General features: G+C 39.6%; 4 protein-coding genes and 1 pseudogene across 5 annotated transcripts in view; all 5 read right to left on the reverse strand.

Annotated features, from left to right (window-relative positions):
- Positions 1 to 601: 601 nt before the first annotated feature.
- LOC145493837 (uncharacterized) lies at positions 602 to 3,153 on the reverse strand. The gene is made up of 2 exons (XM_081473315.1): positions 2,079 to 3,153; positions 602 to 1,533 (listed from the first exon to the last, which is right to left on the reverse strand). Exons 1-2 carry the CDS (start codon positions 3,151 to 3,153, stop codon positions 602 to 604), a joined length of 2,007 nt encoding a protein of 668 aa, XP_081329441.1.
- A 313-nt stretch (positions 3,154 to 3,466) lies between these two features.
- On the reverse strand, positions 3,467 to 5,655 carry LOC145493849 (uncharacterized). The gene has a single exon (XM_081473327.1). The coding sequence runs from the start codon at positions 4,466 to 4,468 to the stop codon at positions 3,467 to 3,469; it is 1,002 nt and encodes a 333-aa protein (XP_081329453.1). The 5' UTR covers positions 4,469 to 5,655.
- Positions 5,656 to 8,338: 2,683 nt separating this feature from the next.
- Positions 8,339 to 9,280, reverse strand: LOC145493852 (52 kDa repressor of the inhibitor of the protein kinase-like; annotated as a pseudogene).
- A 51-nt stretch (positions 9,281 to 9,331) lies between these two features.
- The window catches only part of LOC145493855 (uncharacterized), a 79,314-nt gene continuing 63,759 nt past the window's right edge, over positions 9,332 to 24,886 (reverse strand). Inside the window, exons 2-3 of one of the 2 annotated variants that reach the window (XM_081473334.1) lie at positions 10,409 to 10,516; positions 9,332 to 10,269 (exon numbers count right to left, since the gene is read on the reverse strand). In XM_081473334.1, coding sequence (XP_081329460.1) covers positions 10,161 to 10,269; positions 10,409 to 10,516 — 217 coding nt within the window. In that variant the 3' untranslated portion in view covers positions 9,332 to 10,160. Of the gene's footprint in view, positions 10,517 to 10,655; positions 10,855 to 24,886 lie in introns of those variants that run through there. The other variant, XR_014050183.1, reaches the window with a different exon arrangement.
- LOC145493850 (uncharacterized) lies at positions 12,003 to 24,098 on the reverse strand. Its single transcript, XM_081473329.1, has 8 exons — positions 23,620 to 24,098; positions 22,776 to 22,889; positions 20,507 to 20,634; positions 19,260 to 19,359; positions 17,599 to 17,699; positions 15,234 to 15,394; positions 14,462 to 14,602; positions 12,003 to 13,336 (listed from the first exon to the last, which is right to left on the reverse strand). The coding sequence occupies exons 1-8, from the start codon at positions 23,725 to 23,727 to the stop codon at positions 13,224 to 13,226; spliced, it is 966 nt and encodes a 321-aa protein (XP_081329455.1). The 5' UTR covers positions 23,728 to 24,098; the 3' UTR covers positions 12,003 to 13,223.

Consider the following 24,886-nt stretch of genomic DNA (forward strand, 5'->3'; position numbering starts at 1 on the left):
TGGTTGGAAATTGCGCCGATTCGATTTGCATTTCGCTGCCGAACGTCGAACGTTGTCAGTTGCAACCGGCGACTACGTCGCAGGTAGGTCGGCAGGATATGAGAACCAAGCTTTATTCTTTTGCTGGCAATCTGCGAAATAGCTAATTGAAGCAATAATAATTTTTTTCATAGTCAGCCAGAAGCAAGCTAGAACTGAGCAGCCGCCGATGTATGCCCCTATCAATTGAATGAGGTAAGGATAAGACACGACCAACATATGGACTAAGTCAAAGCCTGACAGTGGCGTTTAAACTAAACTACAACGAACCCTGTCTGTTTATAGTACCATACAACTCGCAAACAAACCGAGTTTTTTTTTTTCTCTAACAATACTCCGAACCCTTTGCTGAAACAAGATTTCTGACTTCAAACTAGCGAGAAACTGTTTCTCTCTGACTCGATGAGACGACATTTACTCGGTTGTAGTAAAAATAATGAAAACACATGGACCATTCACAGGCTGTTAGACCAGAAACAGCTTAATTACGCGCAAAAAAAGCTAGTTGCGAGGGGGAACTCAGGGGTTCCCTTCCTACTGACCTTGCTTCTTGAAATACTTGTTACTGCTGTTCATGACATGAGCATGACTGTACTAGCTTGCCTATAAGACTAATATAAGGCGTCTTCCTGCGAAGCGTTAGTTGCTCCTTGTTTATATCGAAGTATTCACAAATGTACTTTAACACGGTAACACTAAGCTGATTCAGCCTGTTCGCATGATACAAGGCGCAAAGATCAAGATTGTCATAAGTGATAGGATGCTGGAGCTGAACTTCTCGTAGAACTTCTGTCCGAGTGTCCCAATACTGCTGTTGGTCGACAGCAGCCTCGCGATCACTACTGTCATCCTCTGCATGTTGATGGCGTAGTTTCCCAGCTTGCCGACAAAAGTAGGACTGTATTTGTTGTGCACTTAGGAATTCATCTCGGGTGAACAGCCGGTTACCCATGGCATTTTTGGCGTAGCGCATGTCGCGAGCTACCGACAGTGGATCCACTTTGTGACCGGTTTGCTGCCCGATACTAAACTTTTCATTAAGGTACTTCTTTTGGGTTTCACTGAGGCGCCCGGATTTTTTTGTTTGCTTCAACGCCCAACCTCTCGCCAGCTGACTGGTATTTGCGGCAAGTTCCCGAGGAACGGTTCTCTCATCATGGCTTGTCGCTCCTGCGCTCCTTCCTTCAGTTAATTTAAGATGGTACATTTCTTTCGCTTGGTCAAGAAGTGTGGCTTTCTCTGGGAGCAATTCACACTTTTCGTATGACAGGTGCTTTTCAAGGGCTGAGTATCTTTGATAGACCTTGATACATCCTTCACTGGGACACTGGAAAACACCTACCCCTGCATCTCCCTCTGCTGTCTCTGGCACTTCAGAAAGAGAATGTTCATCTGAAGACTTCTGGCTGCGTGTCTGACGCACCCCCTTGCTGCAATCCACAAAGTTCCCCGATGAAAATGTTTGTTGTAACGTGCCACTGAAACTGGTTGTGGCTGAAACCAAGCCAAAAAAAAATGTTAAATCAACAAATGAATAATAAATAAAACAACAGGAAGCAGCTCGCGCCATTACTCTTTTTCTTTCCCCACGAGAAGAAATTTGTCTGTTGGTAGGTGTAGCACGAAGTTCAGCGATTGTATGCAAACAGCGCACGCTGAAAAAGCAAGTTGGTTAACTGGTAATAAACACCCTATTTGTTTTGCAAAAAAAACACGCTATTCTGGTACAAAGTTCCTCAAACAGCCGCATTTCAACTCAAGCTGTATTCTCGTGGAGTATAATCTTACTGGAAGGGATAAAGCCGGCTGCCGGTAAACGTTTGCGTATGAAGTTACCTTTGCGCAAATAAGGTGACCTTTATGCCATAACAAAAAAATGTATAGCTACTTATTCCTCAAAACAAAGAAGTGATGTTCGTATTTGCTTATTAACTCATCACGCTCATTATAAGCTGAAACTAATGAGGGCGTGGCCAACAGCATATGCTTGTAACCTGTTGTTCTCATTAATACGACATGTTAATACTACATGTGAATACCTTTTGGTAGTTGTTTGTCGACTGTCTTTCCACTGCCGACGTTGTAGGATCGCCATACTGTTATCGTTGTGCCCGTGTACTGTAGGTTGTTAATCAAGCTTATGCCATCCCATTTGATGGGGTTCTCTTTGATCCCCAATGAATCAACAAGAGCCACTCTGATCCCAGTGAGTCCTCCAGCTGATAGCATCGCAGTTTCTAAATCCTCCGCAGTTTGGACATCGTGCCCCTCATTTATAAATCTGCGGACATGTGCTTTGATGCTGGCTGCTTTGCGGTCGCATGGGCCTTTCCCTCCTTGAGGGTCACTAAAGTCCACTCTAGAAAGAGTGATTCCAGTGGCAGCCCCCATAGAACGACACGCAGCTAGCATGGTTGAATTGTGATAGCATCCGGCATTATCGCTCCGGAAAAATGCTGTGGTGAGTTCAGGATTTTCCGTTTTCAGTGTGCGTAATACGTGTTCCATGATGCGGATAACCACCGAGCTGTCTTGACTGCAGTTTTTGACAATGTGCACGAAGGACTGACTCTTTAGATTTCCCTGATGTTTTCTTGCAATCACACTTATGTGCCACGAAATGCCCCTCTTTGCAAACCAGTCAGTTTGAGATTCACGGTATTTCTGTGGCAAAAATTTCATGGCCCAGTCCTGGGTGATCATGACGGATGACTCGTCTAGTTGGTCGAGTACGTCTATTCTGGCAGTGTCCTGAATTTTGCTCCTCAGTTGATGGGCCTTCCAGGACAGAACATTTTGAGCTGCCTCGTCGCAAATATGGCGCAAGTCATCCAACTCTTCTTCTGGTAGTCCCAGATCTTCTCGTTGTAAGTATGCCTGGATGTCAGATATTTTAGTTTTCAATTCTTCGCATTGAGAGCATGAATTACCATGATAATGATCACATGGGCTGCTGAACAAAGGCTCTTTTTCATCGCTCAAAGCGTATGTACTACAGTGGTCAGCCACAGACGAGGAGAGAGATACGTGCACCTGATAAAAACAGAAAACAGATATTACGTGCTTAAAGTGAAATGCTTTACAGTAGCTCATACATGGAGCGTAACTATGCATACTAGATTGTATTCCAGCTACTGAAATAGGCCAAACGTACAGTAACGGCAAATTTGTCGCAGTCTTTGCTAAACGGTACTGAGAACCAGGGAGGAATATCAAAGATAGCAGAATCTGCTCTAAAGGACTTTATTTCGAAGCTCAGTTTGATCCCTTGCATTCTGCTCTGCTTGTTATGGAAACATGTTTCATAATAAATGCAAGGAAAGTGAGTGAAAATCAGTCAAGGTTAAACACAGCTTGGGCATATGTGAGTAGTTGCATACAAAGGGGGTGGAAGGAGGCTACGCCCCCAGGTACGATGTACATAATGCTAATTCTTGAATACCTTATAATCCGACTTCAGATATTGTTTCCCGTTCTTCAGACAACTTCTCCATTGCTCAGCGACATCTCTCTTCAATATCCCGCATTCTTCTAGTCTCCTCGCCACATGGCAAAGATCGTCAAAGGCCTTACTTCCTTCTGCGGCAATATAGTCGATACCCTGCAACGATTTTCTCACAGTGGCACTACAGTTTGAGAGGATGGTTAACATCGTTGTGCGTCCAAACGGCTGGAATCCGGCTTCTTCGCAGTATTTGGTATACTGGATTACAATTCGTTCCGGAATCATATTACGAATTACGTTGGGTGTCTCCAGAACTTCACCAGTTGATAACTTCATGTATTTCTGTCCAAATGGGAGATCTTGTATGATGTGCGGACTTGTTATAAATGTCAAAAAATGGTCAAGTTGGTTAGGATCTACCCGCATTCGGGGACTATACTTCAATGAAAGGGGAACGCCCCGACCAAACACATTTTTGTGCTGGCGCGCAATTTTCACTCGGTACTCAGTGATACCAGGCAAATACCTCTGAAGGCGTTTGAAAGGGACTAGATCGGCCATTATGGACAAGACTTGCCTTCTTGTATCCCAAGAGGATGCATTTTTGTATGTTTCTGCCAGGGCTTCAAGGTATTTGTGGTCGTCACTCTCTGCAGATCCAAGCTCTTTGTCCACAAGCATTGACGACTGCAGTGCATCCCATAAATATGCTGCATCCCCTGGCATAATCACATCCAAAGCTGCTACAATGACATCTTTTGCCTTTTTTACGTGGTTCGTACGGGTACGTGCGCCCGCCTCTTCCCACCTCTTCCTGGGTCGAGTTAATTTCTCGACGTTACAACTTTCCAGAAATTTATTGAGTTGCTTCCTTCGTAAGTACTGTTCACTAGGTTCTTCAGCCGGCACGTTTGTGGACTCCTCATCGCTGCCACTGCTTTCTTCAGGGACAAATAAACTATGATCTAGTGTCAACTCCATCATTCCTGTATATATTGCCGACAAATTGCTGTCGTCAGCAGAGTTTGCTTCCTGAAATATGGAGTTTCAATAGCATTAGTATGCTAGACACTGCTCTAATAACTTACACATTTCTTATTAAGCAAGCGCGAGGCCCGCACTAGGGGAATATCGCCCTTGGGTCTTGGCATTTCAGCGAAGTCCGTATAAAAGACCAAGGGTCGATATCTTACCAGTACGGTTCCGACCAAGCTTTGCCAAAAAAGAGATTTATCACACGACTGAAAATTGTTACGAAGAAATGCCATGATCAAGGACTGCAAGAACATCTCATACTTTAAGCGCGCGATTCTGATTGGGAGTCGAACAGGCGTATACTTTAATCAAAAACGTTATACGTTAATTAAAATAAAAGGGAAAGAGAGTTGGAAGAAAAATGAAAGGAATCGTTCATGTTTAAAGCAAGTTCTTTTAGAAAAACGTAAGCCATAAAACAGCCAAAAAATCTTCAAGAATGTTCGTGCGGGATCATTCGGGACAGTGCCCGGTCCAATACTGAGAGAATATTGGACCGGCAATGGAGTTACCTGACTGGCTGATATTAGTTGTTGGCTTTCTGAACTAAGTTAGTCGTGTAACAAAATGTGATATTACCTGGCATAGTCGCTAAAACAGTACAATACCAATTATACAATTGGTATATAAATAATACGATAACACTGTTGTGGTTTGCTTAAAGGTCTCACAATGACAGCATGCGCTCCATAAAAATTCAAGAGAAGCGATGCCTAATTTAGCTCAGTTATTTGTAATAGCGGATTTTTTGCCGTTCGCCTTTATGTACAGCTTCGGTTTAACTACGAGTTGCATGGTAAATTAAACAGACGGGGCTCGTTGTAGTTTAGTTTAAATGTCGCTGTCAGGCTTTTACTTCGCCAGTATGTTAGTCGTGTCTTATCCCTACCTCATCCAATCGAGAGGGGCATACGTCGACGGCTGCTTCTGGCTTGTATAAGGACGCTGCAGCTTGCGCTCCTGGAGAATCTTCGATATCAGTGTACTTGTCGAGACTCTTCCGACATTGCGGACATATGACTGTCAAAGAATTAACCATTGTTTTAATTGAGCTTTTTTGAACATTGCCAGCAAAAGAATAAAAGAAATTGCGAGGCTTCGAGGTATGAAAGTGCGGTGTTTCGAAATTATTCCCCCCCCCCCCCGCCCTTGCGCAACGAAGAAAGGAAAAATAAAATGTAGCCCCTGTATCTTTTCTTTTCGCACAACAATTCTATAAGCTACAACGAGCATTTAACTTATTCTTGGACTGCTTGGACTTTGTCTTAAAAATTTTATCCAGTCCATCCCACACATTTTTCTACAAAGTAAAAAATAACCTTCCGCGAGAAGAGGAACCTGTTAAAATTTGTACCCTTCCTACCGCCGCTACCCCCACCCCCCACCCCCCGACCCCAGATATAATGCTATTAGCTATTACTTCCCTAAAGTTTACATCTTGAAAAATATTGTCCTGTAAAGCCAGGAAAAGGGTGTGCCTAGGATGATTAATTTCCCCTCAAGGATTTCACGCAGCTTACTTGAACCAACCGGAGTTACGATGTTGCTGGCCTTGAAGAGACGACGAGACTGTTCAAGGGTTATTCCACGTTCACCCTTCACATGAGAAGTCCTGTGCGCTGCCCATGAATCTGGAATTGAGCACGTTTTCCGGTTGCTTCGCCACCTTAGCCCAAATGAATCGCGGTGTCTTGGGCAAATAGTGACATTCAAAGAGATCTCGTTCTCATCAAAGATGCCTATCATTGACAATAATGAAAGAAATCGTCCGATAAGTGAAATTTAATGCCGCAGCTTACATAGTTGACTAGTTTTGAACTTTACCTGCCCGGGCCAGCAGAAGTCTTGCTTCCGAATTCAAAGCAGATTCTGAAACGCTGCATGATTTGAGATGGTCCTTGATATCCTTGCTGCAGTCACCAATTCTTACTACCTGATCGGTAGCCGAACGTTCTGGGCTCGCACCGCAATCTCCCCCAACATACTTTGAATATCCACAGGACGCCATGGCGCTTAAAGAGCCCACACCACGTAAGTCACGAAACTGTTTAGACCCGAAACTCTTTTCCTTTTCTTATGTCAAAAATGGTAAGGATAGTAAATCCAGAAAGCGCCAATACATGTTATCACTGTTTTATGTCGTTACCTTGCCGCAACTTCAGCAAATTGTTTCGACGCTGAAATCTACATTTATCCGAAAATTTGCGACACCTGTCAATATTCGAACGTGAACTTGCTTTAATTTAATAATGTATCAAAATAAATGAATAAAGCCGACGCAAACAAATAAAGTCAAGCATTTTTAAAAGGTAATGAAGCTTGAATCTGGTTTGTAATTTAGTCCTGAAAGGCAGTCAATAATCCAACATTATTTCACTTTACATTTTGAGAGAATGTTATTTTGGAGTTGCTAATGGCAACAGTGCAGTTTGGTTGTTTTTCTCTGATGAACGATTATCAGCGCTCGGCAGGTGGGAATTTAAACATTGGTACTTGCAAAGGTTGCGAAATGTGAATTCAGTTCCTTCCGAACGTTTTTCCAAGAAAACGAGTCTGCTATAAATATAAACATTCAGGTGAGTATCGGCTAGATAAAACACATCGCAACTTCGTAAATTTCATTGAAGCTCGTTAATGTTCAATTCTCAACGAACGAAGTCATTGTGTCAAAAATGTGACTTTTGACTCCTTCGTAGACGGTATAAGATTTCTTTCGTCTACCAGTTTCTTGCAGTAACTGTTTCGGACCGATTTCACTCGAAAATGTTAAAACTAACGAAACATCTGCTGTCTATTGTTGTTATCGCGTCCGTGACGCTTGGGTCAAAGGTCACGTTTTCAGGAAGTAGAACTGCATTTACTTTGCGTCCTCGGCGTACACGATTTTAATTACCCAAAAATTTTATTTCACTAATTTGAAGAAGAAATCATGCTCTTTCAGACTACATAAGCCGTTTTGGGGAAATCCGTGTACCAGAACGCCTTTTGAGCAGTTGAAAATAGGCTAAATATTCACTACTCGTTTAGTTGTGTTGCGCCATAAGCTTTCAAAATTTCGTGAAATATTTGATTTCTAATCAAATCGCGATCTAAATAGCTCTAAATATACAAGAAAGAAAGTACAAATGCGACGTACAATTAGTTTTTAATGATAATCTCTACTTTTGCGGTTACGAGTCTCTGAATATGCAGTCTATTTTCGATTGATTTCGGCCGATTTTGGGCATCGGGAAGAAAAAATTCGTGAAAAAAACACTAATTGATTTAACGAACTTAAGCTAATATTTTTGTAACTAGTACCCTAAAAACTTCATTCTGGGCGAGTTTGAAGAAATTTTATTTTTTGGCTATTTCCTGGTTTAGTCGATATTTAGGCGGAGCTGCTCTTAAGATCTGTTAATGATTTTCTATGTTTTAAGTCTAACCATTGGCATAAAATCAGTTGAAACACAAATTTCATTTCTTTCCATGTTTTCTTTTTTTGTTTCGAAGTTACAAAACAAAATGGCTTGATTCAGAGCGTAAAAGCCATCTACTAGTCTGGGCCCTTCCTCTGGATCCACCACTGGGATTCAGGGGCGGATCCAGAAAATTTAGAAAGAGGGGGCCGAGTACCCCGCCCTCCCCCCGAATGAAAACTTCACTTTTCAGGAGATGCATACAGCCTTGTGGGCGTATTCGTGATGCAAAGATAAGAAGATAGAATTAAAGAGCATTTTATAAAACGATTTTCAAAACAAAATCGTAGTGTTAGTGGTAGGCGAACTGTTAACAAAGTCATTGCATTGCATTTATACATCCAGTATTCATCGAAATAAATCACTGCGGTGGATTGATAAATGTCATCCTTCTCTGGTTTCGGTTGGCGTGCACGTCAACAACTGCATTATAATTTAAAGGTATGTCTTTGTGAATAAAGAGCAGCAACAGTGCATTTTGACGTTCATCTCCAATGGTGCTGCGATAAACATTCTTCACAAAGAGTTGCTACGTTCAACAGTTGCACTTGTCACTGGGGTGATCAACAGGAGGCGCAGAATTGTGTGGACATCGGGGTAGAGGCTTGAGCTGCAGGCTTTCAAAGCCTCTTGCAGTGTCGTGGGTTTTACGGTAGCGTTGTTCCTAAAAATAAAAACAAGAATTAACACACATTTCAAGACAAGGTATAATCGGTTTTTTTCAGCTTATCACAGCTTCACTATAAACGTGGTAACCCATGTATAGTATTAACGCAGAATAACATACCAGAAGCACTTCCACAGCTCCAGCTCCTGCATGCGACGCACTGCTTGGGGACGGCAGATCAGGGGAATAATGCTGAATAAGTTAATCTTGAGAAGACTCGTTAAGCTGCTGTAAGTTGGCAGGTATCAGTAGCAGTCCAAGCTATGCCGCTTCTGATAGTCATTAAAGCGGGTATTTATTTGCTCCAACAAGTTGTCAAGGAAGGGAAGAAATATTGCCCGTCGAAAGTAGGCGACTGGTGTCCTGGCATTGGTGTTGTTTCTTAATGTCTGCCTACCACAAGTTCGAGGGATGCTTACCTTGACGTTTGCCTTCTTAGCCATCTTCTTAATCTTTTCATACACAGAACTTGCAAATGCTGTTTTAGCATTCTTGCGCATACCTTTCAGCTGTTTCCTTCACAAAGTTAACGTGCTTGTATGCCTCAATAACATCCAGTGTGGAACCCTGTAACCAACGGCTGAGTCCTACGGTGAATCCAAAACGGTGCTTGGCAGTGTAGAAGGCAGCAATGAACACAGGGTTCTTGATTTGATGAAACATTCCCTGTGCCTCAGTTCCCTTCTTGATAACTTTTTCTACTCTTAAAGAGTTACGAACCTCTAGGAATCTATTTTAGCGTTGCTAGTACACTGACTGCCACTCCCCCACTGGACTGAGGGTGTTTCTGCACAAATTTGTGATTGCGTATTGATCAGGAGATCCAAGCACTCGCCCGGAAACTGAATACAATGAAACAGTTCTATTATCATGAGATCAAAACCACTGCAATGCAAATCAACAAAACACTTGTCTAGCATGATGGGGCGTCATCTACATCAGACTTGATTCATACCAAGTGAACTGAGGAGGACTCGCATCAAACAGTTTAAGAAAAAGGCCTTAGTTGTGGAAAAGGCTTTCAGTTTGTATCAGGAACCAAAATACCTTTTGATAAACTAAGTTGTGAACATAATCATAACTTTGATCTGTTGAATCCATTTGGAGTGTGCATTCTTTTGATTCATAATCCATTTTTGGATTCTAGAAAGCAAACGCAAAATTCCTTTATGATTCTAAAGTCTGGATTTTGTATTTTCTCCCCCAAACCCAAAAGCTCCCTTTCAAGCCAAATCAACAGGTCCATGGATCCTGGACGAACAGTTTATTAGTATTTCCGCTTTGTTAAGAAAGTATGGTTTCAATTTCCATCATTTCTACTTTCGCTTTCAGATTTTCGTCCTTATCCAGCTCGTATTAATGTTGTTTTCATGAATGACTGTTAAGTCAAAATCAATTTACCAACAATAATTTCGGTAGCTAATGAGCTTCCCCTTATTTTAATTAGCGATACCAATATAAATCAGAATAAATCTGCTTACGTTTCATAATTTCTCATTACAAGCTCCGGTCCTGCTTACCTTTCTGCTAAACGGAAAACTTCCTTCGAATTGAGTTGAAAATGTTTCCCCTCGATCGCAGTCACCACGAAAAGACAGCTGTCATCCTCAAAAGACAATGTATTTCTGCATGAAAGTCAAAATGAAATCAATTTACCAACAATAATTTCGGTAACTAATAAGCTTTCCCTTATTTTAGTTAGCGATGCCAATAAATGTGCTTACGTTTCATAATTTCTCACAGCAAGCGCTCGGTCTTCCCTACCTTTTTGCGGAACGGAAAACTTTCCAACTTCCCTTCAGTTGAAAATGTTTCCCTTCGATCGCAAACACCAAAAAGATACAGCTGTGATCCTCAAAAGGCGATGTGTTTCTGCATGAAACAAAGAATATCGTCGTTGGATCGAGATAAAGTGTTTGCGCAAGAAGAACGACTGATTCCACATGTCGTCTAGACAAGCTGTACGAAGTCACGAGAAGTTAGTAATTCCTGACTATGCTCTTTCTTTTACCTGTGTTGTCGGTAACATAAACGCTTCTTGATAACTTTTTCTGCTCTTAAGGAGTTACGAACCTCTAGGAACCCTTTTTCGCATTGCTAGTACACTGACTGCCGCTCTCCGAACTCGACTGCGGGTGTTTCTGCACAAATTTGTGATTGCGTATTGATCACGAGATCAAAAGCACCCACCCGGAAACGGAATACAATGAAACAATGAATGAGTTGCCAGTAATCGGATACCCGTGTTTGCGAAAAGAATTCTGGGATCGTCAGGGGGCAAACATTGCAAGTCGCTAGAAGGAAAGGTATGGCGAAAAGCTGTTTCGACGCCCAAAAACATTGTTTTGGGGAGAGATCAACGCTTTTTCGCCTTTGTTTTATCGCAAATGGATTTTGGCAATGTTGATACATGGAAAATGTAAGTTTTTGTTTGAATAACCGTGAAATAAATGATAAAATTTACCGATAAACTCCCTTTTGCTTGCGTGAGGTTTATTGTGAAATACATTGAAGAGAATATTCAAATTTCAATACACGCCTGATCTCGAGAGGCTACCCGGAGCAAATGGTAGAAAAGACCCTCCGAGAAGTTAAATACTAAGACAGAAAAGAAGTTCTAAAACAGAAATCGAAAATTGCAGAAGGAACTACTGCCCTTTGTGTCGGGCAATTTCACTCAACCGTCAATACCAAACTTTGGAAAGCATAATCACGCACAAATGGCACTTTCAAATACAAATACTCAGAGATATATTAAGGGAGCTACCCTTGATCTGTTATAGAAAAGGAAAATCACTGAAATACGTGCTTGTAAAAGCAAAACAAAGGCTTTGAGCAACACTAGTAGCCACACAGCATGAGTCGCGCGGACTCATTTGTCATTGAATCAACCCCAGACAGTACAATAATCGTCACCGGGCTCATTTCCAGTATTATTTGTACGACTAAGCTTTCAAATAAGCCAAAAGTAGCCTGTACACAACTTAAAAGGCTTTACGGGGTTATTTCCTCTCGATTTACACCTAATTAATTTTGTAATATTTTCAGACCATTACGCGATGTAGATTTCACAATAAACTTCACGCAAGCAACGGAGTTTATCGGTAGATTTTGTCACATATTTCACGGTTATTCAAAGAAAAACTTACATATTCCACATATCAACATTGCCCAAATCCATTTGCGATAAAAACGACGACGAAAAAGCGTTGATCTCTCTCAAAAATCGTTTTCTTGTACCTCGAAACAACTTTTCGCCATACATTTCCTTCTAGCGACCAGCAATGTTTGCCCCCTGACGATCCCAGAGTTCTTCGCGCAAACACGGGTATCCGATTACGGCAACTCATTCATTGTATTATCACGAGATCAAAACTGCAAATCAACAAAACACTTGTCTGGCGTGATTGGGCGTCTTCTACAAACAGACTTGATTCATACCAAGTGGACTGAGGAGGACTCGCGTCAAAGGACCTTAGTTGCATGTGAAAATGGCTTTCAGGTTGTAGCCTGCGTTACAGACATATATTTACCCGCTAATAACCCGCGATAGGTAGCGTGACTGACGCAAAAATTATATACCGTTAGGTATAAGCTCTTTTCTATTCCAGTATGTTAGTCGCGGCCTGCTCATACACCCTGGCTACGGCGGGGCACCTAAGAACCTTCGAGCCTGTTCATAGCCCATTGAAAAGAGGGAGACCGATGCTGCCATTGGTAGGCGAGCAAACTTTAATTGTTTAATTATAGCGTGACATGTTTCGTGAAAAATATGTCACACTCACGACCTAAACAAACCATAGACTGGCAATATGCATGATTAGGAAATATGATGAGAAAATATGTGATATCTGAAATAAAACAGACAGTTGTTGATTATGTTGTTTACAGTACCTCCACAACAAATCCCCCCACCCCTTCCTTGATCCCACCCCCAACAAGGAAAGACTAAATGAGCCCTGTGAAGGCAGTTTTCTATGGTTTATTTTATAGGATAATGTTCTTCCAACAAGACCATGTATAGTTGTCAGTGTTTATTCTGTCATACTAATATAGCCAAATGTCCATACCCTGCTCACAGAGAATTCTTGCTTGACACCCTCCCGCTAGTCCCCACCCTGGTAGTCTCTTCCGCAGTTGTTCTTTTGGGATGTCTGCATGTGTGACATCCCAAAAACGGTTGCCAAGGAGACTACCACCCTGGTGGACATTCCACTTTAGCCTCTTACTTTTCTTTAAAAATATTGCTGTTTGCAATCCCCCACCCCCCTACCAATTTCAAATGACCTTCCATGGAGTAGGTATGGATATTTTCTGTAACTGCACATTCTGACCTTTAATTGGTCACCCCAGAAATTTGTTCGCAATTAGAAAAAATACTGTATCAAAGAAACAAATCATCAAATTCTTATTAGTGATGCAGATTGCTATAACATTTATTTCTCAAAATGTCTTGGACTGTATTGTACATGAAGACAGTATCATCCAGGTGATGACAATCGGTATTCTTGTTACGTGATCTACTTAACAATGACAATGATGTAAGCAAGAGAATTAAGACATTGATCACTTCTGAAATTCAGCATGGCACAGGATCATTTAAGTCTCCCCAGTAATGAACTTCATTTGTACCCATTACACAGCTTCTGACTAATGGATCCATTCTTCCATCATACAAACCAAACACTCCTCCTACAAAGGGAAAATATTCATAATACAGTAAATGAACTTGTAGTTGAAAGGTTGAAATCTGAAGCAGAACTACATCTGGCAGACTTCAATTTTCATTACTGGCCACGCAGTCTTCCAGATTAGGGGATCTCAGGTCAAAAACGTATGATGATTCAGTACTGGGCAAATATAAGTCCACACTTGACACTCAATACTTCCAAGAATCGAGTATTGAGCTCAGTCTCAATTTACTTGAAGTGCGACTCCATTCTCAATGCTCGATTCTTGCAAAATTCAACACACTGTAGCATTCACAGTTGGGCTGGGTTTTATACATTAGAGAGAAACTCTGCAAGAATACACACAATTTAAAAGAAGACTTCAAAAACACTTATACAATGAGAAACATACAGCATAGCATGCAATCATTGTTTCTGAGGAACTAAATATGAAACTTAGGGAAGAAAGCAAAAGCCAAAATGCAATGCTGCTGTAATGATACATTGATTCACCTGATTACTTCAGTTCCTTGTAGAAGGTCACTCCAAAAAGCTTACTTTTTTGTCTTCACTTATAGAAAGTAAACATTCAGCTTTTCCCTCACCAAAGTTTCAGCCTCTAAAGTACCTGCTATCCTAAAGAAATTTTTCTCTTGACAGCCAGGCTGTCTTTATGTGACGTCATTCCGTCCGACTTGAAATTGGCAGGAAGGAGAAAAACCTGCAACTGACTTGGCATCAGCAACATCTTTTTTTTTTTTCAAATGATTATCCACTTCACTATCTTCAGTGGTATCATTTTAGAGTTTCAAGCATGTTTGGCTCAAAATAATATGGCTCAAGAGCAGCCACAACCAAGAGAGGTGGTTAAAACGCCTGTCGGAAGCCATTTTGACAAAATCTAGAATGGAATGACATCACAAAAACACAGACTGGCTGCTCAGTACTATTCAAAATGGTGGCAACAATGTTCAAATTTTGGGCTTCTTTGGACACAAATTTCATAAGAAAAACCTGCACTTTAGAGGCTGAAACTTCAGTGAGTGGCTAAAACTTAGTGCAAGGTTGTTATTAGCGTTCACAAAAAATATACGCTTTTTGGAGTGACCTTCTCCTTTAAAATAGCATTATTCCACTTATTACTTACCAGTGTGAATGTAGAGAATTCTGTGTCCTTTAAATCTCCCAGGATTGTTTTTCATCTCATGAAGCATCCCTCTAATTGCCTTAATGTTGTACACAGGGTCCACCATTATTCCTGTAGTACTTGAGATCTCTAGAATGCTCTCTGCACATCATAATTGATTGGATTTAAAAAAATAGTGGCTGAGAGAATGCAGAATGACTGAAAGAGTTTCAAGATTGACCTTTTGCATGCTGAAACATAGAGTAATGTACAGAATCCCCCTGCAGGATGGCAACAGAATGCAACACCTCCAAAACAGTGACCTCGACCAGTGACAAGCAGGACTGTCCTTTGTTTGGGATGTCTCAGTGAATATCTTACCATGATCTGCAGTATGGTGGATTTTCTACCATTTGGCCATGATTAATTTTTTGTAATATACACATGCACATGTACATCCACATTTCACAAAGAAATAGTGGTCAAAATTATGCAGGAAAAAATAATTTCTATCTGATAAGTAATAAATTTTAGCCCTAGAGCTTAGGGGGCTAAGTCTCACAACCAAGAAAAGTCAGAATGTAAAAGTGTAGTGACATATAAATGCATACATGTACATTGTGTAGTTCAGGTGCTGATCACCGCTGAAGCCAATACACATGTAATGCTCTACAATGAAGGAGCTGTTATAACGAATTATGTTGAGAGGTTACGCAGATCTTGAGTACATATGGAGTACATTGTGTATATTTTCAAAAATGTCACAATATCCAAAATAAAATGAGACATTTACCTAATTCTTCCTGAGAGGATATAGCATATCCTTTTCCCTTGTATCCTTCAATAATATCAATTATATCTTCTGCTTGGACATCTAATCCTCCCATTCTTAGGTCCTCATTAATTTTGTCATAAAAATATGCTGCATTATCACACACATTTACAGCATGACACCTACATGCACAAGAGACAAAGTAAAGCCTGTCAGGTTCATAGCTATGTTTTATGTCAAAGTTGACCATCAAGAATAAAGTGTTTTGTCTTAGTGTCCAGTGACTAGTGTCCTGTTTCTGCAACCATTGTGTAGTAAACCATTTCTGACACACATGCACAAACTGTAGTGTCCAGTGTCTAGTTCTCAGTGTCTGGTGTTTAATTTTTTATGTCTAGTGTCTAGTGACCAATGTCTGTTGTAACGCTTCTGATATCTAGTGTCCAGTCCTCATGTCAAGTGCCATGGGTCTAATACCTGATGTCCCAACTGCCTAGGTCCGATGTCTAGTGTCTATCATACTAAATCGTCTATTGATTGAGTGGCTAGTGTGTAACATCTTAGGTCTACTTTCTAGAACCCAATACGTAGTGTCCAGTTTCCAGTATCTAGTGTCTAACATTATGCACATGAAGTGTCCATTGCCTAGTATCTAGTAAATATACATTATACCTAATAAACTAGAAAGAAGGCTGAAGAAGGCTGAGTAGCCGAAACGTTGTTGTATTAAAGCTGGAACAGTCAAGAGTTAGTCGTCATCCTCGTAGAGTTAGTCCAGAGTCAAGAGTCAAGAGTTAGTCTTCATCCTCACACAGATCTAATAAACTAGATATATAATTTATACATATAGCTAGCATCCAGTGTCTCGGATGTGGTGTCCTGTGTCTTGTTGCAAATATCTAGTGCTTCCTAGCTAATGTCGCATATCTAATGTCTGTGGTGTCCAGTGTCCAGTATCCTGGCATCCAGTGTCTAGCGTCCAGTGTCCAGTGTCTAGTGTCTCATGTCTCCTGTAGCCTGTTCCAGGCTCTCATTAGCTAGGGATGAGGTGAAAACGAGCAAGAGAAAAAAGCAGGGAGGACTAAGGCGAGGAGCGATAGAAGAGCCTGTAAGACTTTCTTTAACGACCCTCTTCTGGTATAGCAGGAGCTACTATACCCTCTGATTGGTTGATTTTGACAGTACTTTAAACACTCTGTCAGTTCCCTCTTTTATTGTCAATCAGAAAGATGGTGAGCGTGGTCTGTCTTGGACGACTGTCTGCAAGATATTCCCAATTTTCAAGCGCTAAGGAAGAAACAAGAGTTTGTCTTATAAAAGTTCCTCTTGGGAAAGAAGTTTCAATTTTCAGCTCTTCACCCGGAGTCCATGACTGGCTAAGACTGCAATGAAATCAGAAATGTGAACAAAGCCAAACAATAACTTACAATGACATATACAGTACGCAAAACAATCACCAGACTTTCACGTAAACAGCTACATTTGAATCATGTGGTGCCAGAACAAACAAAGGACGAATAATCCTATACTTTGAGCTCAAGAGACATAAGCTCGATTAGAGAGCTGCAAGAAACATAAGAAAGTCTCTAGGCAAACACATAGCTTTCTCGAAGTAAAGGTATGGCGTCTCCAAAGAAAACCCACATGAGGACAAATAAAGCTAATAAATATGATATCCGTGACAAGAATCACCATGACCTAAACACTTCTAATTAAACAGACGGGCCCGTCACAATATAGAATGCAAGCATGCTCTCAGAAAATTTCATATTTTGTCCATTGAAAGCAAATACATATATGTGATAATGTGGCATATCTTGCAATAGAAATGAACCTAAACGCATAAAGCTAAAGCTAAGCACAGAACAAATTACAGAGGTGTCAAATGCGGCGAAGCGACATGCAGATAACAGCAGCCAGACCTAGGACCTTTGAAAATTAGCTGTAGCACAGTCTAACGGCTCAACTCTACTTAAAATTCCTTCTAATAATTTCAGAACATAAAGTGCCCTTCATAAACACGAGTGAAGCAAAGAAAGGTTGAGAGACCACAAAGAGAACAGCAAATGTACAAATGTCACGAACCGCAGGAGTCATGTAGGCCCAATAGAAAACATGCAGGCAATAGGAGAACGTTTCCAGCTAATTAAAAAGTTGACATTTTTAATTTTCGACACTTCGTTAAATCACAGGTGGGCGGAAGAGGGTCGTTAAAGAAATTCTTACAGGCTCTCTCCCTTCCCTTCCTCGCCTTAGTCCTTCCTCATTTTTTCTCTCAGTCACCCTTTTGTTTGCTTGTCCCCACTACCGAGAGCCCAGTTACCGAGAGCCTGCAACAGGCTATGTCTCCTGTGTCTTCTGTGTACAATTTAAGTAAAAATCTCACTTGAGTTTTGATCCTGTCAGGTAGTTAGCGATGGCAATTCCTGCTGCACTTCCCCCACTGCCAACTGTTATCACAATGTCATCAAAATTCTCCAATAGGTTCTGAAACATGCAAAAAATATGTTTTCAATTCCCCTTTTATTGCACAAACAAGGTTAATACGAGAAAACTGTTTCACATGTAGCTCCAAGAGGGTCAACCATGCACTCTATATATTTTTTTCCTTTCTTAGTTCAATGCATAGTACGTTGGGTGTGCAGGTTTATGGTCCCAGGCGGAAGGCCTTCATCTTACACACAATTCATTGTTATACATTGTTGCAGTGGAGCAGCAGTAGAGCAGATAAGAACTTTGAAGACCATTTATTGGTGTGCAAATGTCAGAATAAAACAAGATAAACTAAGCTTTCTGGTATCTACCTTAACATGCTAATATGGATACAACAATCCCCCACCCCTGCCCCTTCTGGTACCAATTTTCCTTACAGAACACTATACCTTAAACACAAATAGCCAAGAAACAAGTTTTTAGGACAAATTCATTTAACTATTTGTGACTTCCTAACAATAGCCATGTACATGTACATGCAACAAGTTTGGCACTGTCAGTAGCGCATGCTACCATTGCCTGCCAGATGATGGCAGGCAATATTGATCACACATGTAAAAATGACACAAGTAACCCTAAGAAGAAACGAAAACCACTTCAGCACTTGAAAGGCGTTTAATCGCTTTGGTATACGTAGCAATAGTTTCAAACTCCATTCAAACATGTGTTTGAACCTAGGGCCAAAAAATATGACAAAAAGTGCTATAAATAACTGGTTAAAGAGCTCTAATTTACTCTTGCTTTCTCGCACAAGATAAGTGGCATCACATGAGCGTGCGCTTAAATAAAGGGCATGCGCAATTTAATTCTCGTCCAAGGTTGTAAAAGCTAGTCTTTGATCGAGAATTGCTAAAAGAGCTACAGTACCATACAACTCATGATAAAATTTTCACATTTGATTTGTAGGGGTGAATCCAGTTTGGAGCCAAAATTTTAAAAAAATCTGTAAGACAGATTTTGAGCTATTTTTGATCTCACATTTTCTTAGTTTACAGAAAATCTGTCCTAAAGATTTTTATTTTACTCTGCACGAATGTTAAATGAGAGCCAATTTTTTATTACTCAAATTTTGAGGTGGGGTCATACGAGTAGATTTTGAGAAAAACGTGATTTAACGTACTAGTGCCCAGTCTCTCCTTAGGTACTCGACAGTTCATTTTGGCCATTTGTTGATGCTGAATTGTTCAAATTTCACATAGAATGGTAAAAGACTTCAGCAAACAGTAAATAGAGAAAGGAAAAACATCTTGGAACATTTTTGAAAAGAGTTAGAAGTTTGGCTGTTATAATCCATCAAAACTGTAGTAAGCCACCTTAAAAGCCTTTTAGTTACCTCTCAGGTACAAGCTCTCCTAGTTAAAACCCCACGCAAAACCCCTTATGTGTACATATGAAGTTGTACCGTATAGTCAACAGAAATTCTTTCATTATTAATTACAGGTCATACATGTATCCAGAAACTTTTCGTCAGAGAAACACTTATAACTAAATTTACTCCTAAAACTATCAATGTGGAAAACAGCTTTTACATGTAGTTTACACTACTTGTTTCACCTGGTTCATCATTTCTTCAAATGCTGTTAGGTAACCAAACATTCCCATGTATGAAGAACCCCCTACCTCAATTAGATAGGCAGAGAAACCCTGTTGTTTTCTGAAAGAAAGAAAAAAGTTTGTAAAAAAACATACAAAACAATCAGTAGGAAAAGCAGGGGTGGATTTAGCATTTCATGCGTGAAAAACCTTAGCTTTATATACTAATTAAGTTATAATGCCTACTAGGTGCAAATGTGGTCAAGCCTTCTTCCTGAGAGCAAAGTGTGAATTTTGCTGTTTGAAACTTCATGAATAATTCTTCATTTTTTTTTTAATTTTCAATTTTTATAATTATATTACATTCATTTCATTACATTTTTAAAAAAGGACCTTTTACACACATACTGTAAAGTACTTACTTACATTACATACTACTTGACTCTACGCCTACATTGTATATTACACTACCACACACTACTACACTACTTAGTAAGTTACTTAATTACTTTACATACTACTTGACTCTACTTTACATCCACATTTTATACTACACTATTACACACTACTACACTACTTATACTTAACACCCGAAAAGGAAATAAATAATAGTAATTCCTCATTTCACTTTCAACAATTATTTTTTAAATGAGACTGAATCCAAAAACTAAATGCATCTTGCAGTTTCATGGGCTTAATGACTGGATTTAAATCTGGCATGATAGTAATATGCATGTTTATATTGTTAAGTAGCTACTTACAAACAAAGAATTTTACAGTAGATGTTGTAAAGTATTATTAATAATTAGTAGTGACTTAATAAATTTCAAATTTGTAATTTAACCATAAACTAGGGTCACAGACATTTTTCCTCATTCTCTTTACTGTTAACTTTTCTCAACCTTCTTAGAATACTGAATAGCTTGTCAATTAAGACATTTATGTTGTTAGCAAGTTGGAAAAGATGGGCGGCTAAGGAGAAACAAGGAGAAAACACCAGATACCAGTTGACTAACAGCAGCCCAGTTGTTTAATATACAAACTAAAATATCTGTTCAAAAAAAAAAACAATAAAAACAGACAGTGAAATCCAATTTAATTAAATTCATTTTTAAAATCTTCCTCTTGAGAGGAATGCCAGAATGATTTTTTTGAGACCTCTCTTTAAAAACCTCCTGCCCACCCCTCCCTAACTGATCTTAACTATTACTTAAAAGAAACAAGAGAGTGCTAAATAGGAACAAGATACATGTATGCATGCTACTTACAACTTTTCTGCCAGCTTTTCCATCATTTGTTTGAGACCTGACTTATACTGAAGTGGTGGAACAACAATAACATGACTTCCAACCATTCTGTTTAAAAGAAGATTCCCTTTACATCCAATGTCTGTAATCTGGATGAACAAGAACAACAGGAAAGCCTTGATCAGAAAAAATCAATTTCAATTAACTCTGCCACATGGACTTCATTCTGCTATAGGTCAATGACCACAGGTCCCAAGAATTGAAGCAACCTTACATGTTCTTTCAGGTTTTTGTAGCAATGTACAGAACTTCGCAATCCAAATTCTTCTTAACTGGCAAAGACAGTACTCAAAATTTCTTGTGAATTTACCTGCACATCAAGAGATCTATTAGATCTACAACAGGCAACAAAGTTCTGAGCTATATACATGTACACTGTATAATTATGTTTTTGAATATTTTAGACAAATTTTCCCTCTTTTCCTCAAACAATTGCTTTTTCTAACCATGCAGACCACAGCACTAATTGCACAACATTGAATTCGGGGCTGGGGTAAACAAGAAATCATCACAAATATGGCCACGGCTATCAAATTAATTAATCAATATCAAAGCTACCTGACTGTGAAATACAGGCTTTGTTTGTAGTTAGAAGTTTATTTCAGACGTGCCTGTTGACGATTCCGTAGGAACAAGTAACAATTCAAGCCAAGTTGTCTAGCAGCAACTGCAGTGCTCCTACAATGATTGGACTGAATCCCACCACATGTCAAAATTGTGTTACACTTCTTGTCTAGAGCATCAGCCAATAGAAACTCCAACTTGCGAACCTAAACCAAGTTAAGAATTACTAATAGTTGGTATTTAATTTAACAAGAGATCTGAATAAAAATTATTTCCTTCATGAAGGAATTAGAGGATATTGTAGTTTATTTTTTTTGTCAAGCATCTAAGTGGGCCGGAATCCTAAATCCTTGAATTTGATTGGCTAATCACACGCTTGTGATCAGTCCAGCTTTTTGCGATACAGCCCATGGGCCGGATTTTTTCCCCGCTGTAACGATTATGGCTCCTAAATTTCACTCCTAAAAGTTAGCAGTAATCATCAATCTTTTGCTTTGTTTACACCTCCATCGACAATTAGTCCATGAAAGTTTATCTCTGTTCACTTTAAAATGCCAAGGAAAGTAAAGTCACTGTAAGTAAATTCAATTGTCAGTGAGTGTTTGCCTGGTTGTTTGTAGCTTGGCGCTGTAATGGCGTGTAATCCTGTATTCCTCTCATCAAAAAATCTGAGTCAATTTCAGTCGAGTTTGACTGTCTGATCGTTGCCGTATTTAGGAGAATTTCTGTGGAATACACTTGACAAATTTCCTCGCTTTCTGCTATTCAATTTATGGTAGAAAGGTCTGATTTCAAGTGATTTTAAAAGCAATGACTTACAAAAATTGTTTTTGTAGTAAAACTTCAAACTTCGCATAAAATTTCACACCAGAAAAACAATTTTGGAGAACTTAACTGGTAAAATAAATGCAACTGACATAAAGTAGTTCGAAAAATATCTGTTCTCTACTACATCTTTCTTTGTCTAGTATCTGAGTAACTCACTCGTTGTGAAGATTTTTTAACAAATCATTGGTAGACAGCGCAGAATCTGATTCAATGAACAAAGTTGCATAAACAAACCCATTTGTAATCGGTACAACAAATTTTATTACAGGAAAAAAAATAAACATGTTATTTGCCGGCTTAGGGTCAGTTCGTATCGTGAGAAACTGTGACCTCGGGCTTTCATTTTCAAGACCTTGGTCACAGTTTTTCACTATGCAAACCAACCCTATGCTGGCAAATAACATATATGTCATCTGAGCTAATGTTGTTAGTAATAAATTAATCACAGTCGTGCAGTAAAGAAGATAAAAAATATATACTCAGTTCTTTACTGGTACTTAGTTCTTTTTCTTTAGGAATAAATTTGGGTTTCATTTAATGTATGTAAAATAAATATGAATGTGTCACTAGCCTGTGATTTTCAAAACATCAAAAATCCGGGGCAAACGTTCAGTATATGACTGGGAAAAGGAAATCAGTGGTCCTTCCCATATCCATGAGTTAACGACAGTTTCTCACTTGGCTATTTACACCTATTTAAACTTTAACACAATGCACCTAGGTGTGGGATGTTAAGGGTGCTGTAAAAAAATGACCACTACTGGAATTGATTAATGCATTTCACATTGACATACAATCTTGACAAGAAACTAAAAAAAACCCTGAGTAAACTTTGTACCTTATTTCCAGACAGAGTGCTCCCTGTCAAGTCATCCCCTTTGATAAACAATGAAAACTCCTTTGGAAGATTTGGAATGTTCCATGGATGGATTGGAGTGTTGCACTGTGCAAGCTACAAAACAGCAATACCTAGAGTTAGATCAAAAATAACTATCATCAGTTAGAGCTGTTGTTACATGTAGATTACAGTTTTTTTAGAGTTTCATTAAGCATTAAAAAAGGCAGAATGCTTGACTAAAGTGAGGTGTTTTCAACTTGAAGGCAAATCAATCAAGAACAAGGTCATCTGTGGTTGAAATACCGATAAATTGAGGTGCCAGCATTAGTCACAGCAGTTATTCTCTAAGCTTGTTCTGACCATCATTGAACTTGAGAAGATGTGCACAATAAAACAGGAACCAAAATTCTTGGGTTCCGGTCTGGATTGTCACTCATTTGGTCATCACTGACCCAAAATGTGCCAGCTCAGGGGACAAGATTGCTTTATTTTCAGGAGAGAAATGCATGACAGCATTCTGAGCATGTGCATGCAGTTATCTTGGACTCTCTTCTCCTGTCTGGGTTCAACCCCTACATAGAATGTCAGGGAAGGCAAGGAAATAGAGGGATTAAGTACATATGCCCTGATAAACACCTGTGAATCATGACCACTCCTTGTCACATCTCACATGGAAAATCTCAGTGCTATACAATAGAGCTAATACAGTGGGGAAGACCAACTCACTTCCCCACCTTTCTACCACAGCATGTCCAATCGATGAAATTGATAGTCAATGACAAACAACACCAATCAATACCAAGCTCACTTCTAACGCTACACTAAGAGCATTTTAATACCTAACCTTCACAAAGTGCTGTGGAATATTTTTGAGCGAAGAAGCCCATTTTGGAGGCTCGTATTGGTGGAGTTGTGTGAGCATGTTTATGCCTCGAAAAACCTTCCTATTCATTTTCTGAGAAATTATCCAGTACTAACTGAAGCTTGTTCTTCATGATTATTTCATATTTTGCAGAACGACGCCAGATGATGAGTTCGTTGCGAGTTATAATTATATTTTCGTTCCCTCGTTCCTTTGCACTCAGCAGACGCCATTGACAAAGTCAGCGGTTTTTCGGATACAAGAATGTGTTATGTAAGAGAATATGAAAATTCTCCGTGGAAGAATGAGCGGCGTACTGCACAAGCAACGGTTTCGTAGAATATAGCAACGAAGAGTAAGCTTATTGCTGCTGCTCCTGGGTAAAATGCTACAGCTATAGTAATCGCACATGATATCCCCTAGCAACCAAATCCTTCATTTCAGTCCCCCCTTTTCACAAGACCTCACAAGCCGTTTACGCAGAAAAAGTAATTTTGACAAACTTGTTCAGAAAACCATTCGAGAAATTGACTTACTGGAAAACAAAAGTGTATGTTAAAAAGCTTATTCGGTAAAAAGAAAAAGAAAAAAGCGTTCCATGAGTAATTTATCTTTTAAGTAGCCGCCAGTACTAGAAAAGGTGTTTGAAGTAAAAGATAAACTGGCAGTCGTGTAAGGTCCTATATTCCTGCCGCCACTCGTAATCTTCACGGCGTCGACAAAATCTGGATCGGACCGGATCGAATCACGGATCGGATCACGGACCGGATCACGGATCGGATCACGGATCGGATCACGGATCGGATCACAGAAAAAACAACAACAAAGTTTTAAAGAAAAAAAAAAATCAAAAACAAAAATCAAACCGTTTATAAGATAATAATAAATAAAAAATAAAAGTGGAAAACTAAAATATGTTAAATGAAAATAAGAATCCCGAATTTGACGCAATGACATGTTAATTACAGAGAATGACAAGAGGTCATTTAAAAAGCCACATAAGCGCCTAATTTACGACGAATTTAAATTGTAATGAACAGGCAGATGTAGTTATATTTGAACGTTAGTTGGCTCGAAGCTTGCGTGAACCTCCCATTCTCGTTTTTGAAATTGTTTTCAGTGGCTAATTCTCGGCTACATTTTCGTGTTAGATGTGAGCGTTACAGTCGGCGTTACACACAATACAGTTAATGAGAAAACTTACGTGCGAAAGCTTAAGGACATGACTTGCTTTGAAGGAGCTAAGTCA

The sequence above is a fragment of the Orbicella franksi genome, chromosome 7 (genome assembly GCF_964199315.1).
Source record: "Orbicella franksi chromosome 7, jaOrbFran1.1, whole genome shotgun sequence".
Taxonomy (NCBI): Eukaryota; Metazoa; Cnidaria; class Anthozoa; order Scleractinia; family Merulinidae; genus Orbicella; species Orbicella franksi.

Bases quoted from the DNA above. Each gene is read 5' to 3' on its own strand.
- LOC145493837 (XM_081473315.1), bottom strand. From the start codon at position 3,153: ATGCATAGTTACGCTCCATGTATGAGCTACTGTAAAGCATTTCACTTT. The intron at 1,534-2,078 runs GTATTCACATGT...GCTTGGTTTCAG, and splicing joins CGACAAACAACTACCAAAAG to CCACAACCAGTTTCAGTGGC.
- LOC145493849 (XM_081473327.1), bottom strand. From the start codon at position 4,468: ATGATGGAGTTGACACTAGATCATAGTTTATTTGTCCCTGAAGAAAGC.
- LOC145493850 (XM_081473329.1), bottom strand. From the start codon at position 23,727: ATGAATAGGAAGGTTTTTCGAGGCATAAACATGCTCACACAACTCCAC. The intron at 17,700-19,259 runs GTGAAACAAGTA...TGCATGTTTCAG, and splicing joins TTGAAGAAATGATGAACCAG to AACCTATTGGAGAATTTTGA. The intron at 14,603-15,233 runs GTAAATGTCTCA...TATGATGTGCAG, and splicing joins ATCCTCTCAGGAAGAATTAG to AGAGCATTCTAGAGATCTCA.